Source organism: Miniopterus natalensis, chromosome 19 (genome assembly GCF_054644295.1).
Source record: "Miniopterus natalensis isolate mMinNat1 chromosome 19, mMinNat1.hap1, whole genome shotgun sequence".
Taxonomy (NCBI): domain Eukaryota; kingdom Metazoa; phylum Chordata; class Mammalia; order Chiroptera; family Miniopteridae; genus Miniopterus; species Miniopterus natalensis.
In genome coordinates this window covers 17,304,431-17,323,639 of record NC_142099.1, presented here as the reverse complement: position 1 = coordinate 17,323,639, position 19,209 = coordinate 17,304,431, and the positions used below count along the sequence as shown (strand labels likewise).

At 41.6% G+C, this 19,209-nt stretch overlaps 1 protein-coding gene across 2 annotated transcripts in view; it reads right to left on the bottom strand.

Annotated features, from left to right (window-relative positions):
- RABGAP1L (RAB GTPase activating protein 1 like) overlaps window positions 1-19,209 on the bottom strand; it is a 368,977-nt gene that overhangs the window by 18,202 nt on the left and 331,566 nt on the right. For both annotated transcript variants that reach the window (XM_087827782.1, XM_087827783.1), the window contains 2 exons: window positions 11,060-11,152; window positions 1,196-1,306 (listed from right to left, as the gene is read on the bottom strand). In XM_087827782.1, the coding sequence (XP_087683908.1) occupies window positions 1,196-1,306; window positions 11,060-11,152 (204 nt within the window). The remainder of the gene's footprint in view (window positions 1-1,195; window positions 1,307-11,059; window positions 11,153-19,209) is intronic.

Sequence of the window (19,209 nt, the reverse complement as noted above, 5' to 3'; positions counted from 1 at the left end):
ACTGTGGTCTTTTCTCCCACCTCACTGTGGTTAAAACTTGTAAGCTGCAAAATTAGCTGTGTATACGGGAAAAGAAGTTGTGGCAGGGACCCTTTTTAGACACTGTTAAAATTCCTTTGATCTTAATTAAATCAGATTTATATTATTAATGGATTTGTATTGTAAATGTTGTCAATGCATAGTTAGAACACAATAATGCCTCTTCTAAGTCTCAGTTTTTCTGACCCTGTACCATTTGTTGGGAATGTTCACTTTTTAAATATTTTTTTTTAGTGATTTTAGAGAGAGAGGAAGGGGGAGAGAAGAGAGAGAGAGAGAAACATCAACCTGTTGTTCCACTTACTTATGCATTCACTGGTTGCTTCTTGTAAGTGTCCTGTCTGGGGATCAAATCCACAGCCTTGGCATATCGGGGACAATGCTCTAACCAACTGAGCTACCAGGCCAGAGCTGAGAATATTCACTTTTTAAATGTCAGAAAATAGAGTGATTATTTTTAATCTACACAAGACTCCTTCCTCATTGCCAATAGAAAACCCAAGTCCTAAAGCTGTCAGTGCTGTTGGAAAGAACAAGGGAAGTTAAACAAGTTAAGGTCTTCCTAGCAACGGCTCACGTTTGTTCAGCACACACTACTAAAGTGCTGTACCTAATTTTATTCTCACATCATTCCATGAGGTAGCCTTTTTTGTACTTATAGGCAGGGTAAGAACTGCCGGGGAAATGGTAATGCCAGGACTCACACCAAGGCAGTGTGGGCTCTTAGCCACTAGGATGTCTATCGACCCAACAATATGTGTATCTTAATGCACATACATCATATAATCCTTCACATTTACTGTAGATGAGAATTTCTGGCGACTGATGTTCTCAGGTGACTATGCTGGCAGGCCTTGCTTTAGGAAAAGTACAGGTGCAGAGAACAGACACCAGAGAAGTGCAGAGGTATAAAAAAGTATGTCACACATGCTGCTTGGAAGTGACCCAAACCCTCCTCCAAAGCTGGGGTTTCCCACCTGGTCCAATCAGCACAAGCAGTGCCCTCCCACCTATGCCCAACCATTCATCCATCAAGCAGCTGACTCAGTGTCAAGTACAGAGGGAGCCCTGGCAGCACTGTGGTGAGAGCAACTGGGTCCTTGCCCTTGAGTAGGTTGTCACAGTCTTATTTCTTCCTAGTGAGTGACGAGTGTACCTGATCCAAGTCATTCCGCAGAGCAATCTTGCTGGTTACTAGTTCATGGGCAAGGTCATCATTCTCTTGTTCCAACCTCATGCTGGCCTCCTGTAATCTCCGGTTCTCCCTCTGCAGAAAAAGAACAACAGCCAGAGGTGGGTATTAGTGCCTGGCTATACTAGCAGCCAACAGATGGGGCTGGTGAGGAAAAACAAGCAGCAGCAACTAGTGAACTTGAAGGTGTAGAGAAGGTGCAGTGGCACAGGAAGGCGGGACAGCTGTCTGGGAAACAACAGTGAGTTAAGCGAGCGGTGCAGAGGCGGCACTCTACCCAGTGGAACCTACCAGGTCCCTAAAGCCCCAGGCAGTACTTCATTATAAAAAAAGTGCCACAAAAAAGCAAAATTTCCACACACACCCCCAATCCCGTGAGGTTTCCACATAGACCTAGAATGCACACACAGGCAATTCTTTGTTTAAAACATGCACAATAACCACACCCTGACCCCAAGGGAAACCACAAGACACTGTAGGGCTGGAATAGGGTAAACTGCTAGAAAGGGCTTCAAATTGTTTTTCCAATATAAGGGGTCAGGATGCATGGGTTCATGGCTTTGCTATCAACTGACACTTTCATTCTTTGGGTAAAAATATGTTTACTTTTCTGAACACCAATTTTTGTGTTAGTTAAGAGCAACAGTCCTTACGTTTGCTTTGGTTTTTTGTTGTTGTTGTTTTTAATTTTAGATTAGAAGATTCTGGGTAAAATGCATTAGGGAACTCCCAGGGAAAAATCTGAAACAAAGTTATATGATGAGAGAACCAAGTCACATTGTTAGGAAGCAAGGTATCCCCTTACCCAGCCATTATGAATTGTGTATACATTCCCATCAGAATAGCAATTTAGTGTCTTCCATTCCAAAGTATCAAAAGTGCTTTCTCTGCAACTGTTGGCAATTACAGGAGACTCCAGAGAGCTGACAGGAAAGACTTCCATGTGACGACACCTTCCTCTTTTTCAGATTTATACTCCTGTCATTTGCAAGAGTGGCAAAAACTCAGACAAAGCAGCGTTGCACAACCAGAAGACAAATCTGTGTCCCGGAGGAGATTGCATCATAGCATACTGTGTGTGTGAGAGAGAGAATGATTGTGTGAGTGTGTACGTGTGAGAGTGTGTGTGTGTATGAGCATGAATGTGCCTGTATGTGTGGTGAATTTTGCTCCTATAGAACAACCTGGGTTTGTTATATAGAAAGAGGAAAACCTAATTTCTTTTTTCTTTGTGTTTTTCAAAGAAGGGCTAAGAAACATGGTATGGGCAAAGCCTGAGACTTTCATGGAGGCAGTGGGTCCAAATACAGACCAGCAGAGAGCTAAAGGACAAACCTGTTCTTGACTATAACCAGCCAACAGGGTTCTTCTCTGTCTTCTCTTCTGGAGAAGCTAGAGTGGGGTAATTGGGAAATGCTAAACATTTTTGAAAAAGATACCTACTGAAAAAGGTTTGAAAATCCCAAATCACTTACATACTTCTAACTAAATTCATGATGGGTTTCCATGCAGTATTAAATAGAAGTGAAAAGTGTCTAAAAACAGAAGAAATGCTTATGCGATCTTGAAGAAAAAGAGCTAAGTAACTAGAAAATCCCACTTTTATAACAGCATAAATAATAGATACTAACTGTGGGTAGTGGGTTATTTTTATTGTTGTCTTTGTGATATTTAAAGGCTTCTAAGTTTTATACAATGGGTATGTAACACATGTATTTTAAAAGTTTAAAAAGTTGTTTAAAAAAATAAAAAGCAATTTAGAACTTCAATTTCACTGGAAATGATAAAATGTCAAAAGAAGAAATTTTTTTGAGTCCACTCTTGCTCGATGCTCATATTCTACGTGAAACCACCCTGGATCTTCCTCTGTGGCTGAGATACAATGTAACCCTCAAAAGTGCTGCCTCACCAGAAGCCCTTTGCCAAAGTATTCCTGAAAGGCAGGGTGCATATTTATAGGGGCAAGTTGTGCTCCTGAAATTCTGCCAGTCCCCGCTATCTACAGGCGCTGTCCCTCTCAGAGGCATAACAGCACGGAGTTGAAAGCAATGGAAGGGTCAAGGCACACACAGCGGAGTCCTTCAGTCTTCGGGGAAGGGATCCAAACTCCAGCAAGGGCTGGGGAGCCCACCTTTCATTCCAATAAACCTATTGCCTCTATTTGTGGAAACAACTTACATACTCGTCAAAAACTCAGATTTTAAAAAACGTTCAGGGACTTTTCTCATAAATGCCCTCCCTGCCAGGAACAGGCAGTGGTACCGGCAGTGCCCTCACCACGTATTTCACAATCGGGAAAGACATTTCCTCACTTATTACAAACCCCTTCCAACGAGACCCTGTAGGGGCGGCAGTACCCATTCCTGAGTTAAGTGTCCTGTTTCTACTGAAACTGTACTTGCAGGACTCCGAGGTGCAAAAAGCTGCCTGTTACATACATCTCATTCATTTGGCACAAGAGAAAATGTTGCAGCTACCAGTTTTTCAGGTTACATGACACATGCTTAGAATCGATTTAAAAATAACCTCCAGATAAGTCGCAGGATGCTAGTGGAAAAGGGCTTTGTCCAAAGTATTTAAAAAGCACAGGTAGCTAGCTGCCTTCCCTGTGGATCAGAGATGCGTCTGATGGGTTATATTACGTAAGAGAGGGATGTGAGCTCAGCTGAAATGACTGGTAACTTCCTATCTAAGAGCCTGGTAACTGGAGCCCATCCTATGCACACACGGCTAAGGGAGGGGGCTGGGGGGAAGTTAGGAGTCTGAGGGCCCCGAGGAAGCACCATGGCCTAGGGCACCCCGGCTTTTGCTTTAGCAGGAAGCTTCAGTCCGGTGCCTGCAAAGCAAGCGGCCGAGCGGGCGTGTGGCCTCCGGCTCTGCACTCACACTCGCGGACGTGGGGGAAGCAAGCCAGGGGCAAACATGCAGCACCCTCCTCCGCGGGGGGGCACCCCACGGCCTCCCGCGGGCCCGCCCCGCTCTCCACGGGTCAAGGCGAGGCTGCAGCGCTCGGCCGTCTTTTCCAGCCTTTCCCGAGGCGCCAAAACTCCCTCTGGAGCTGACGACTGAAGAGCAAGTTTGCCACTGCACCAGAGCGGACAGGAAAGCGCCGTCTCGACGGCTCGGGAAAGGCAGGGACCTCGCTTGGCCCGTGGAAACAGCGGCGAGGGCGGCCCACCCGAGGGCCGGAACCGCCGCTCACCTCCGCCGGTGTGGAGACGCGCGCCGCACGCCGCACGGGCGCACGGGCGGGATGCCCGCGCCTGCGGGCGAGGCGGGCACGCGGCTTCCCTGGCCCTGCGCGGGCCCGGGGACACGGCTCCCACAGCCCCCGACGGCCCGCCTCCGGGCTGGACGGGGCGCAGCCCTGCCTCCCGCCCTCCCGCACAGCACACCGCAGCCCGGACGCGGGCAGGGACTTTTGGGAGGAGGGTACTGCATTTTTCACAGAGGCAGACGCTGCTATTACAAACATACACAGATTAAGAAACTTACCTCCTCAAAAGCCACAGACCAACTACCGTTTTCAATCATAGGTACAAAGACAATTGGGGAAAAAAAAAAAAAAAAAGACGATCCAATGAAACTGCACACCTACGAACACATTTAGGAGGCGGCAGTAACCAGAGCAGACACTTGTCAGTGCTGCTTGGCTTAGACTTGCTGTGTTTCCTTGGAGTGCCACACACTCTTCTCTCTGGGACGCCAGCATTCGGTGGAAGAAAGTGCACTTGGAGGCGGCCAGAGGGCAAGTCTGGGCTGGAAGACCAAGAGGGCTCTACACTCCTCCCTCTCCGGGGGCTAGTCGCAGTCTGCAGGGCTGGTGAAGCGCTGTGTGCAACTATTAGCAACTATGGTGCGAGCCCTTCGTGCTGTGTTATCAGAGCTGGGTGGAAGGAACTTCCTCAGGCGACAAGGTTGGAAATCTTGCAAAATAGTTCATCTTCAGGCAACAGAAGGACACTGCTGGGCAGGGGAATGAAAAAGCAAAACACGCCCCAGGCCGCCTCCGTGTCTGGGGGCTGAAGTTTGGGTGAAACAGCACAAGGGACGGTGAACGTCATTTTTCCCAAGACGAAAATGCAGAAAAATGTGAGCTGGCAATCAAAAGAAAATAAACTGAGCCTCCCAGGAAAAACTGATGGGAAGGAGCGGCTTCATAAACTCTAGTTCAGTGTTTTGGGTGTGTTGTCTGTTGCTGTAATGAATTCTTGGCACATGTTTTTGAAGACATTTAAGAGTGAGGAGAAAATGTTTTCCTAAAAGATCCAGTGCAATTTTATGAGCAATGGCACACTCAGTGCTCACTTATTTTGTTATGGAGACCTCTCTCAAAAGAGCTGATAATCATCACATTCAAATTCTGTCAGGTTTTTTGACATTCAAAGATGAATGCTTACACATGAAATGCTGAAATATCTACGTTGTCTGTAAATGAAGATTGGAGAAAGAAAACCTGGATATTTTGAATCATTTTATGCACTTCCTTTACCCAACGGATCCAATTTTATCTATCTGGTGGACAGATTTAAAAATTTTAAATGTCAAACTAAAAACAAGTTCTTGTCAATAATAAGTAACTAGCAGTCAGCAAACCAGACTGCATTTCTTTTGGCATTTGAAAAAATAATCCTAGATTACAGCACAGGGGATAGCAAACTTTTCATATAAATGACCAAATAGTAAATATTTTTGGTTTTGCAGGCCATATGGTCTTTGAGACCACTCATCTCTGTCACTGAGAGCAAAAGCAAGCAATAGCTAAACAAATGGATGCGGCTGTGTTCCAATAAAACTTTATTTACAAAAACAGGCAGTGGGCCAGATTTGGTCCACAGGTCATAGTTTGCAAATCCCAGCTCTACTCTACCTTACAAATCAAAGTTTTAAAAAGCAGATGGGTTACAGAGGATGTAGTAAAACAGGAGTGTGTTATAACTTTCCCAGTAATATCACTTTCAACAGAAAACAAAACTTACTAAAAATAGAAGCGTTTGGAGAAGGCATTCTGAAGATCATCAATAAGCATACTTAGAAATTCTTAATAGGTATACCATTGATACCTGCCCCAAGGTTAAGTATAACTCAACCAGCAGGCAGCAGCATCAGAAGCCACCTGCTCCCTCTTAGCCAATCTGCTCAAGAAACCTCAGGAGGCCGAGGGCTTGCCTTCTTCACCATCTACAACAGCAAGTCCACAGGTTATCCAAGCTCAAAAAGACAGCGAGCAGCAGTCTCCCGGGGCTTATCACTGAGTTTTGAGAGTTATCATTAAAACCACCCTTTTAACTGTTACTATTCATGAGGAAGCACACTATTTCATAATATAAATATTTCCAAAAGCAACCACAGTCTCTGCGATATGGAAAAATAATGCTCAAATGTGGATTCACTCATCTCGACTCCTCTGAATGAGGGGGACCCAGCCTAGTAAGAAAAGGGGAACCTTCTTTTTCTCCAGGTAGGAAGTTTAGCATAATTTCAGTTCTTCACTAGTCAAATTAAAAACAAAATGTGATATTATATGTGAGGACAGCAAATACAATTAAGCTTTATTTCAAATACTTTGTTTGGGGGGAAAAATTTTTTGTTTGCATTGTTTTTACCATGTACACTTAAATAGCTTAATTTTAAATTACATGCAGGGCAACAGCTGTACGAAAATTAGTAAGTGCAAGAAAACTTGTAAACTTAGAGGAATCATTTTCTTTCTGCTTGGATTACATTTTGATTTTAAAACTTACTATGTCTAACCTCAAGAAAGAAGTTAAACATTCAAAATTTAATTATACTGAACATGGATAAAATACTTCAACTAGGAATTATGCATTTATAATACTATCTGTGTCCCAAACCCAAGAGAGTGTAAGCGTTCCTGATTCTTTCTAAGATTTGCCCATCTAAAATAGGTAATGACATAACCTTATCCGTGCTTTGGGAGATTCACTGAATTTAATTAATCAGCTGTGCTTTTTAAGGCTTAGCTCACATTTGTGCAAGTAATTCTTTAATTAAACAAGAAAAGCATAACATCTTCTGGAGGTAAGTGAAGGCTGCAGTTCTCTAAAAAGTGCTATCAACTGATAGCATTATTCAAAAACTAACTTTCCCAGGATGGGAACAATTTATCTCCTTAAACTGGAAAATATTTTAATTTCTGAAATTGGTCACTGCTTATTAGGGGCTTGGGCAATTAATTTTTAAAATATATTAAAACAGCTACAAGTATCCATGAATGTTTTCTGGGGACTTTTATGAAAATGGAAATATACATGACGTACTTCTACAAACCGTCCTCCTACATGTCACTTCATTTGAAATCAATAAATACATTTACAAACCAAAATATCAGAGTAGATAGATGCTGCTACACACACTTGGCCAGGCCAGACTTAAGGACAACAAAAGAGACCGAGAACACACATCTTATACTCTTCTTCCAATAAAGTTTCCTTTTTCTGTCTTGAAATCTAGTCATGAAGATAAACAGAAAAAGTACAGCGAAGGCTGTAAGCAGTCAGTATAGAGCTCACAGAGCTTCAAATACAAACTGATGCCAAGACCAGGGAGCACAGGCAGTGTGTACACGTGTGTATTACCTATTTATATGTGCTTATTTCTCTGTCAAGTATATATGTATACAGATACCATATATATGAAAATGAACAGATGTGCATGAAAATGAATATGCCACCCACTTATGTTGTCCTTTCCCTCATAAATACAGGAACACAGGGTCTATGGTCACAAATTAGCTCCGTTCTGGCAGGAAGGTCTCCCCTCACAGATAAGCATGGCTATGTGACTTGGGGTTTATATTAGGAAGATGGTGGGCCAGGTGCCAATCTTCCTGGAACACTTTGCTTGCATTTTCTTAAGATATAATTCACATAAAATTCACAAAAATCAATAAAATCCTTTTAAAATACACTCTTCAGTGGTTTCAGTGCATTCCCAAAGTTGCCACCATCACCATTACCTAATTCCAAACCATTTTCATTGTGCATAGGGTTATAAAATTTAAGTTTATACCAACACTGCATTTCTTTCTTTGTGAGATTTAAGTGTTAGATACAGGTCAGTATAGTGACATAATCTGAGAATGCAGATATTTGCATATGTCATAAAAATAAACCCAAAACATGTTTAGGTAGATATAAGCAAGAATGGGACTGCTGAGAGCTACGTCTGCATCGTTGGGTCTTTAATCCCACCTCAGGCTTCCCTGCAGCAGTCCTTCTGTCCACCACCATGCTCAAGGGCAACAGCTCCAAACTGAAAAATCTTTTAGAATATCTTACTGCATGACATTTTTGGGCCTTTTTTTTTTTTTCCAAATTGATACAGCCTTCCTAACTCTTGCCATGTGGCAAGCTAGAGGTAAACATGGCATTGTAAGCAGTATGGATCCTAATGGTGGAGAAGGGGTTGTTAGTATACTGCTATAAGTTTTGACTTGAAGCTTCAAACAACTTCCCAAGTTATTCTTAAGAATTTATATACCTAGGTTCCCAGTCCAAGATCTGTGAATTAGAAAGTTCCCAGGACCTAGATCTTATTCTTGACAGGATTAGATTCAGAAGATGCTAAATGATATTTTCTAAGATATTATCCTAGGATAATTAAAATGATTATAATTGGCTCCTTAAACTAGAAATTGAATATGTGAAACAACAAAGCTGTTGATGATTGAAAACTATGTTGTCAATTGTCAACTTGAAAATGTAATTATAATTTGAGGACTATCATTTTACCAAGTATGTCTATCACCAGTACAAAGGTCTAGACATTATTAAAGGGTCTAGAGATACTAGTCAGATGATGTATTGATAAGCTATTCCAATAATACAAAAGAAACAGACCCAGAAGGAGCCTGATATGCATGCAGAAGAGGCCATAACACTCAAGCTGAAGAGTAGTATCTGTTTTCAAAACAAAAAATGAAAGGTTTAATGCTCCTTTGATCCCTCAATAAAAATTGTACATGCTGATAGTCCTGTGTGTGGTGAGTATTTTTTTTTAAATATTATGTATTGTACTATTTATGTATATGTATCTTCTGTGACACAAAAAGGCTTTAAGAAACAATATCAAGTTCAGGCCCAGACAGATTTTAAATATGCAATTTAGTCTTCTATTTTAAAGCACTCTTCCCAGATTTTATTTATAACGATGGCAGCAATATGAAAACTAGATTGACGCAAGCAGTAGGAGGTCTTCATGTTGGATCCTCAAAAATGTTTCCTAATTATACTTCAAGGCTTTCTAAAGCAGCATGCTACATGAGCTAATTATTGAGGGCTGGTGGCTAGCTTCAAACCTTACTCTAGGAGCACCTTGTGTGTTAGTTATCTACGAGGGCAGCATGTGGGACTCTACTATAGTTCTGTCGCCAGTATAATAAACAAGGGGGAAAACATACTGATGTTAGATTATTGGGTAGCAATACCTAGAAGAAATACGAGGAAAACTGGCAAGAGAGTGATGCATATAAGGTGGTACTACTCTAGTAATACTTGAGGTAGTGGGCCTAATAAAGCTAAAACAACCATTTATTGCACACCAACCATGTGCTGGGTACTTGACATACACCATCCCCCATCTTCACAACAGTCCTTCCAGGCGATGTGTACACTGTATGTTTTGCAGAGGAAGAGGCTCAATGGTTAGTCCAAGACGAGGAACAATGGCATAGGAATTAAAAATCCCAACCTGGATTCCAAACCCTGGCCTTTTTTTCTTTTTTGGAAAGCCAGAATTCAAACTCAGGTCTGACTACAAAATCTATATACTACTTCCACCATGGCCCTTCCGGAACCCCCCACGCTATTCAAGTAAGCAACAGAGACAAGATGTACTGTGTGACCAGAGCTGCCTGTGCCCACACAACTCTAGTTCCAAAAGTGGAAGGCATGCCACCGTCGGTGACTGAATTCATAATGCCACCCCAGTGCTTTTTTTTTTTTTTGTAGCAGGACACTGTAATATTGCTCACTGTGCAAATACAATACTCTCTTACCCTGGTATATTGACGTGGAGAGAAAGGGAACCACTCATCTGTAGGAACCTGAAGAATTAAACATGTTGAAGAAAATAATATTTCAATTGGAAAAAATAAGTTCGGATTCAGTCACTGCATCATGGGAACAGTGTTGCTAAATACCACCGAAGAGATCTACCTCTGTGAATAGCCCAATTTAAAAAAATACTATTAGTTATTTAACTAAGTTGTTAAGATAAAATCATTTTGATTCTGAAACTGAATACTGTAGTGAAATGCCACTGTCACTCATAAGTTCGTTTGTGAAAATAAATGCTGCGACAAACACCATGACTGTGCTCGATACAACCTTTGTGGTTTTTATTTGTCCTTTCAAATGAACTTGTATTTTTCACATTTGCTACAGATACAGGTGAGTCTGAAACATGCTCGTGCCAGTCTTGGAACAGATCACCTTCTAAAAGTCTTTGGGATGTGACCGTGCACAGCTAAAACAGTACTTTGCCATTTTCCTTTTTCTCTCATTTTTGAAAGTAGTTGAAAGCCACTTTCTTTCCTTTTCCCTCTCTTTCTCTCAGCTTCTTAGGCAGATTCCCAGTATAAATGCAACAGGTGGCGTTACCTACAAATATACAAACTGAAAGAAAAGAAATATTATGGTGGGCTACTCAGGAAGTCTCCTGAAATGAAAACAGACCTGGGCATTTAGCATGGCCAGAGTGGATCTAAATCAAGCGGGAAGGGACAGAGGGAATTGAACTTGCCACAACTGCTGCCTTAGGGTCAAGAAGGCACTGTGCTCTGGCAGGTGCCCGTGTCTCCCATACCTTGTATCTGTCCATGGGGTCCTCCTGCTGCAGCTGACTCTCACGCATTGTCTGATATTCCTTCTCATATTTCTTCAGCTTCTTGGTCGGCACCTGCAGGGATTAGACAAAGAGATGATGTAGAAAAACATTTTCTGAGGTGTTTCCCAATCAAGTCGCTGGCATTCTGATGGCGCTCACCCAACTCAAAGTTAGGGGGAAACAATCTAGATTCTAGAGTCAGGTCTGCACTCTTCCTGTGAAAGTCCATCTGGTGGATATTCTAGGCTTTGAGGGTCCTGTGCTCTAGGTCACAGCTACTCCATAGTGCTGTTACCGCACAAAAGCTGCCATAGGTGATGCATAAACAAATGAGTTTGGCCCTGTTCTAAGAAACTTTTTTTTTACGAAAAAGGGCTGTAAGTTTGTCCATCTCTGTTCTACAATATTGCTGATATGTCATGCCCTTTTCTTGTTAATGTATTTAACAGTGTTATTAATTCCTTTAAGTGCTACTTACTTCCTTTAAATAAAATTCACTCATAGCCTTCTACCATGTTGAAAATGAAAATTATAACAAAAAAATATTTTTGAAATAGAGTTAATTTACCAGACAGCAAGGAGATTCTAAAACTCATCACTGACAGCTCAAAGAAACGCGGAATCATGGTGCTGAATGAGAACAGCTCGTCTATTTCTTGCTCGAATTATGTGATGTTTAAAAGACAGTAGTCTACTCTTTTCTGAGAAAAGACTAGAATCTTACAGAACCTTAGAATTTTAAAAATAAATACATAAGCATTTGGCACTGGACAGATGAGGGTCTAAATGCCTATTTATACTGTCAATAACCCCTTGGCAAACAGGTATTTAACTTTTCCTAGCCTTTCTTCATGTTAAAATGACAGGCAAATTTCTAGTTCACAATGGCTGTTAGGAAAATTAAGTGATATAGGTAAGGTATCTAAAATAATGCCTAGTTCATGAAAATTTTTTATTTTTTTAATGTATCCCCTCAAAATTAATATAATCCATTTTGTTCCATAGAAAAGAGAAAATCTACTTTTAGGCTTTCCTTGGACAATCAAAATAATATAATCGCTTTAGAAATCAAAATCTTAATGTTTAGGTCCCAAAGGAAGCGACTTAAAATGAAGAGAAACAGTTTATCTAATTTTTTTAGAAGATCACAAATGTGTTATTTTGCTGAGTTCTTGGGGGTGTGGTAAAGGCAAGGGTGATGCGCTGATGCCTCTCAGTACCCATCAGGACATCTACCAAAGTGCCCTGTGAGGCTCTCAACAGATTGTTTCTTGTCGAGTTCAAAACAAGGTATTTAGAACATGTGTATGTGTGTGAGGGAGAGCGAGAGAGAATGGACAGCACCCAGAATGCATATAAAATTACCATGCAGTTTTCTGGGATGAAGATGGTTTAATTCTCTGGAACGTGGCCAGAGAGTTTGTTTAAAAAAAAAAAGGCAAAGACACTTATCTTATTGTAATTACTTTGTCCTGCCCACCCAGGAGCACTCCGAACTGCAGAATGATCTGCTTCTCATCACAACTGAAAAGTTTCCCAAACTCAGACCAAACCTGGCAGACAGTGCAAGTCATTGAACAAGAACAGGATGACAGTGTTCATCAAACGAGAAGCCGGACATGCCCCAGGGAGTAACTGAGTTGCAAGGCCTCTGATGAAGGTTGTCATTACACCATCTCCAGACACCTTCAATCATTCGCTGGGACCGACTAGAGCGCAAGAGAAAGGGAAGCACCACCTGCCAACCCTGCGGCCTCAACATCGTCAGATGAACAAGGAGAATCTACTAGATCATGTGATAAAACGTTATTTTTCTTAACCTTGGTAAGGACCTCAACTTCTAGTTTTCTTTTCTTTGTAAGTACACTTGGAAAACCAAAATAAAAAGAAAAGAGAGTCTCAAGGTGAAGTGGCATTCACTAGTGCTGAAGGAAAAGGGAGGGGAAGTCTGAGAGTTTTAAGCAGTGACAGGAGTTTCATGCGCATCCCCAGGGGCAGGGTCAAGAGGAGAAGTGACAGGTATCATGAGGAGGGAGGGCACCTATCCCGGCAGCTGTTTACCCACAGATTAGAAGTATTTCAATATTTTTGCAACTGAATATCAGTACCAGCGGGTACCAGGCTGCACATTAGGCCTGAGTGGAAGTATTTTCTACATGGTTCTAAAATGGATCCACTCACCAATGACACAGTTACATATGTATGGAAAGCTTGCTCCTAAAGAATTTCTCCTAAAACCATATTTTTTATATTAAAACTATTACTGAGATTTTTTTTACATGTAAAAGAGTGTCCTTTTAAAAGTCAACCTTGTTATTTATGTTAATTTCAAAGTGATTTAAAAAAAAAAAATGCATTGAACCCTCAATAAGCTAATCCTTTCCCATCTGGCTGAGATTCTAGGATGTTTGGCTTCAGCTTGCTCAGGGAAACAGAACAGGTTCCCAGAACAATATGTTGCTAGGAAACTGTCCAAGCTTATTTATCTTTTGCTGTGGGGTGATACTGAGCATCCACCTGTGATTGGCATGAAGTGAAAGCGGTGAAAGGGCAGAGGAGGAAGAGACAGGAGAGCTGATAGGAAACTTCTGTTATTTACAACACAAAGAAAATGGGCAGTTACAGTCCCTAAAACTATATTCTAGGACAAAATTGATTTTATTTTAGGGACTGTAATGCTGAGCTTGAAATTTTCCTTATTAGAAAAAGAAATAAAAAAGCTTCTTTAGCTCAGCTGGGCATGGCTCAGTGGTTGAGCATCGACCTAGGATCCAGGAGATTGCAGTTCAGTTCCTGGTCAGGGTACATGCAGGGTTGCAGGCGATTCCCGGTCGGGGGTGTGCAGGAGGCAGCCGATCAATGATTACTCTCTCATCACTGATGTTTCTGTCTCTCCCTCTCCCTTCCTCTCTCTGAAATCAATAGACATATTTAAATTTTTTAAAAATGCCTCTTTAGCATGTAGTTTTAATTAAAAGAACACAAAGTCTTCAAGAATTTTATGTAATTAATATTACAATGGAAACAACCTATTATCCCAAGAGCAAGTATCTTTCTCCTTAAATTAAATAAGTTTAATGCAAGTGCGTACTTGAAGAGTATGTTAAGCATATTAAGTAAAAATCACCAACTCCTTTAAATGCCTACCTAATTTTGGAGTCATGTTCCACCAACCATTCATTCTCTGCCTGTCCAACACCTCCTACTGGCTAAATTCAGAAAATGTCCTCAAAGAATCCACAATTGTTTGTAAGTGCAACTGATAATGAGAACTCATAATTTCAAAATGGTATTTATTAAAAAGAAACCACCAAACAAATAGGAAAAAACCCCCACAAGATATCCAACCCTGGCAAGGCAACCCTGAATGAGTAAGACAGCAACCAGCCAAGGCTGACATCTTGGACTTCACAACTATATTTAGGGAAGGCAGCGTTTTAGACAGAACCAGAGTTTTCATCTTTTGCATATTTTATAATATTTAGAGATATTTCACAATGTGGTTGGCCCTGACATTTGAATTTATAACTGTTTATACAGAATTAGTAAGTTGGGGCTTGAGGGGCCTTTGGAGACTGAGGAAACTGAACGCACGTGGCTTGACCCTGGATGGCACCAGCTGGTCAGAGCAGAGCAGTCTGGAGTCTGGATGGGCCTGCTGCCTCCTGACCTGTAGTATTTTCTGGTGTTGGGTTACCAGGGGAAGTGTTTCCTGAACTGCTTTCATCTCACCTGGCATGTTCAGCTTCCCCAGTGACTCAAGCCTGACGGTGCACACACCTGAAAGCATGCATGAGTGACTGTGATGTGAGCTACTTTCCAACATTCATGGCTCACTCCTGGATGCAGTGTACTCAACAAAGCATCTATGAAAGTTTCTGCAATGTTGATTTCTACTTTCTTTACCACCTTCTAACATAAGCTGTCTGTCTCAATGCTCTAACAACTTCAGGAGACTTGCATTTTATAGAAACTGCGTATCTGTTGACTTCTAATTCCTCGCCAGTCCTATAAATCCAAGAGCATGTACTATTTTTACGGAACTCCTTGGCGCTTCTGCTCTAGAGCTTTCCTACCAGTAAGTAATATCTGGAGGCCAAGTAATTTCTTTACTATCTGTGTGTTGACAACTCCTAAATTTATAGATTCCAACCCAGGACTTCTACTAAGCTCAATCTACATATCTGACTGCTCACTTCATATCCTCTTTTGAATGTTTTACGTTTGAAACATTTGAAACATGGACTCATTCCCCACCCCCACCCAAAACTGTTCTTCTAGTGTTCATCTTCCATCCAGATGCTCAAGCCAAAAACCTAGAAGTCACCTAAGACCCTCTCTCCAGCAATGATCATGAAATCAATCACTAGATCCTACTGAATACACCTCCAAATATCTCTCTAGCCTGTCTTCCTTTGAACCTCATTGGCGCTGCCCTAATTCAAGCCAAAATCACCTCTTGTCACTGCAATATCTTCCAAACTGGTTGCCCTGTGTCCATGTGTGTTCTACTCCAAATCTTTACTCAATATGGCAGCCCAATATTTTTCAGGAACCAAATCTGATGTCATTTCCTTTCCTAAATTTTTCAATTGCTTCCTGTAGGATCTGGTCTCTATTTGCTCCCCTCACTCTCCATGTCCTTGTCTTGCAAAAGTGGGGCTCACCCACCCCAGGGAATACAGAATAGGATCCTAACAGGTGCAAAAGGCAATCATTAGAATTTCTAGTTCTATTTTTCACCTCATCTCTTTGAAATGTCTATATTTGTGCCTATTTTATTAAAGTACATGTCCATAACTTATTGTAAAATGAATATCATATATTGAAGGTCCAAATAGACAACCAGTCCCTACTGCCTGTCTCGGGATTCTTAGCTTGCTTTGCCTCTGCTGAGATGAATCCAGAACGTTCATCTCAAGATTACAACTCAAAAAGTCTGAGGTGTGAGCCTCTGTTTTTATGAAGTTCCTCAGGCAATTCTGATACAGTCCATTTGAAACCACTGGATTAAAATATCAAGTAGAAGAGGCTAGAGAGGCTTTTATGAACTCGCCTGAGAACATAACTACCAGTTCCTAAGGGAATATCCATTCTCAGTCTCAAACAACCAATTTATAAATAAACTTCAGGAGAAAATCAATTTGTAAGACCTGGAAGGACTGACTATTTTTGATGTTCTCAAATATTTCAAGAATCTCTTACATAAACTGTTTCAATATAAGGACAAAATCAAGTTTTAAATATGGGAAAAAACGTGCATCAAGAACAGTAAGTTAAGCAATAGAGTTTATCTTTAATGTCATATGGAGGGTGGTTTGGGGCTTAAACAGGCTTGCATAAGGAATCCTGCTCTGTCAAATACCAGCTATGTCATTTTATAAGCAAATCGTTTAAAACTCTTGCTCGAAGCTTCAATTCCTTTTCCCCTCCAATTCCTTTTTTTAATGGAGGTAACACAAATGACACCTACTATGCCCACCTCCTTTTACTGAACACACAATGCACACCACAGCACTGAAATAAGCATTTAACCCATTTTATGTTGCCTTAGCCTCATAAAGTTGAGCTGGGTTGATGCTACCCACTCCGTAACATGAGCATTTTGAGAAAGACTAAGCAGCATACACAGGGACCATAGTCATGACTAACCCCACAGGCCTTTCTGACACCAAAGGTAAAGCCTCAACTGCAATGTTCTGCGCCTGTCTCTACACTGCCTGTCACCTAGCCAGCACACACAGCTTCAACCTGGGACCCTTGCTAAGCCTCATCAGTAGCTGTCTGCAACCGCTGAACTAATCAACAGGAAGGTGATGAAGATGTTATTTTAATACCCGACTGGTAGATAAGGAACCTAAGACATCTGTCCTATCACCCAGCATAAAGTAGGAGTTCAGAAAAACATAAGCACCTTCACCCTGAACTTTCCGGGCAAGCTAGACCAGGAATTTAGCTCTGGGAGAAGCCTGCTTAAAATTCCATACGGCATTAAGAAGGGACAGGCTGAAATGATCTATTTTCCTCCCCTTCTAGCCTTGTGAAAACAAGCATTGAGACATAAAGCACCCAGGAGCTTTACAGCTTAAAGCGAATTACCTTACGGTATGGACTCAGTCCTACTTAGATGGGACAGTTTTCGAGGCTGAGGACGTCACTGGGAATGCCTTTTCTCCTCCATTATTTCCTCTGCTTCCTGTACTGTGTGTACAGAAATGCTGGGTTCTTTCTTCGCCTACACGCAACAGTTGCAGCTGGGTCACAAGCATTCCTCCTATTGGTTTTCAAATCTGTTTTTCTCAGATTCTTTACACAGAACAGAGAAAGACATTTTGTCTCTTTTTCTTTTAAGCAAGAAAAAGTCTTCTCACTATACTGGTTATCTTCAATTTTGGGCTGAATTATGGAAATTCTGCTATTTTCCCCTTTGTAAAAATTAAGAAACAATAATATCTTCAGTTGGTATGCTTTTATTTCTTTTATTTTGGGGGGAGGTGCTCAAAATCCACTGTAATATCTCAAGTAAAATCCCACTTCTCAATGAGTCTTTGGTTAGAAATGTACCACTTAAAATTTTTATTACAGTGTTTGAAAAGTAGAAGGACTACTAAGTGCTAAAAATTAAGATTGTAAGATAGTAAGTAATACACTAAATCTGGTTACATGTTGAATAGTATTGGTCTGATTCCAGGGAGTAGATTAACCAGATGTAGTCCCAAAACTGGGCCACAGAAAGCTGATATGGCTATGCATTCAGAGCGAGCTAATCAAGCTCATTTAAAACTAGACAATGAGACAGGAGAGAAAGAGGACAGGGGAGCCAAGTAGGACTCTGTTCTTTATCACCATCAAATGCTCCCTTCATTATAATGGTGCTGGCCTTCCCACCACGGGATGCTAAGAAACCTGAAGCAATACTTTATGCCAGTTGCCGTTGGCAATTAGATCGAAAGTAAATACATATCTTATGCTCATAGTAGGCAGAAGGCTACAGACATTTATGCTAAATGAAATTTAATTCAAGACTAACATGCCGAACAGTAGCTGTATAAAACAATCTGAGTCTTTAGAGAGGTTCAGCATTACTACTCCAGAAATCTGAGAAGGAAAACCAGTGGGAAAGAAAGAGGAGTGGGGCCTCTTTACCGTGATCATCTACCTTTACAGGCTGGGAGTCAGACTGGTTATAAGTCAGCAACAGCAGCATTAACCTGCATGGTGGCTACGTTGCCATTTTTATACACCAACTTGTTTAACATGGGAAGAGAAACATCCCTTCTTTGCATTTTAAAAATCACCCCTGCAACAAATGTTTATTGATTATCTACTATGTAGCAGGCATGGCCATCTGGGAACAAATGCAGTCTGTCCCCTCAGGAGCTTACAGTCAGGTGGGGAGGACATCTTTAAAGAGACAATCACACAATTTAAATAAATACTCATTTACAAAGTAAGGTAAGCCTCTGAGGGAGGTGAAAAGGTGGAGGGAGGGAAAACCACCCCCAGGCTCTGATACTGATTGCTTCTCAGTCAGTGACAAGTAGAGAGTGTTCCCAGCAGAGGCACAATGGGCTTGTGTGGGAGAGAGCAAGGCGGGTGGAAAAGAGCAAGGTGCTACATAATTTTCCAGGACCAGTTCAAAAAAATAGAGGCCACTTGTTCAAAGAGATGATTCCAGATGGTGACAGAGTATTAAATTAAGTGTGGGGACCTGTCTGACTGCACAGGTCCCGCGCCCATGAAGCAGGCTCTGGGAAGGAGGGATGCAGTTGGCGCTCAGGCCAGCTGGAGCACAATGACCAGAGAAGTGGCTGCAGAGGCTGAAGAGGTCTGAGAGGTACACGAGGCCACAGGCCAAGGTACAGAGCCAGGGACCAACCCCACAGACCAACCTAGTGTGTCCTTCACAGTTCCCCAAACATTACCAAAGAGCCATTGTGTAAGCCAGGCTCTGACGTAAGCACTCTACGCTAAGGGGAAGGCAAAGAAGATAGGCTCTGCTTCTGGCCAAGAAGCTTATGAATACTTCTACAATTTAGCGCAGAAGGTGATAAGTTCCATGGAAGAGTACAAGCACCAGTTGTGGGAGACTGAGGCATGACAATTAACCACTTGAGGCGGAGAAAGTA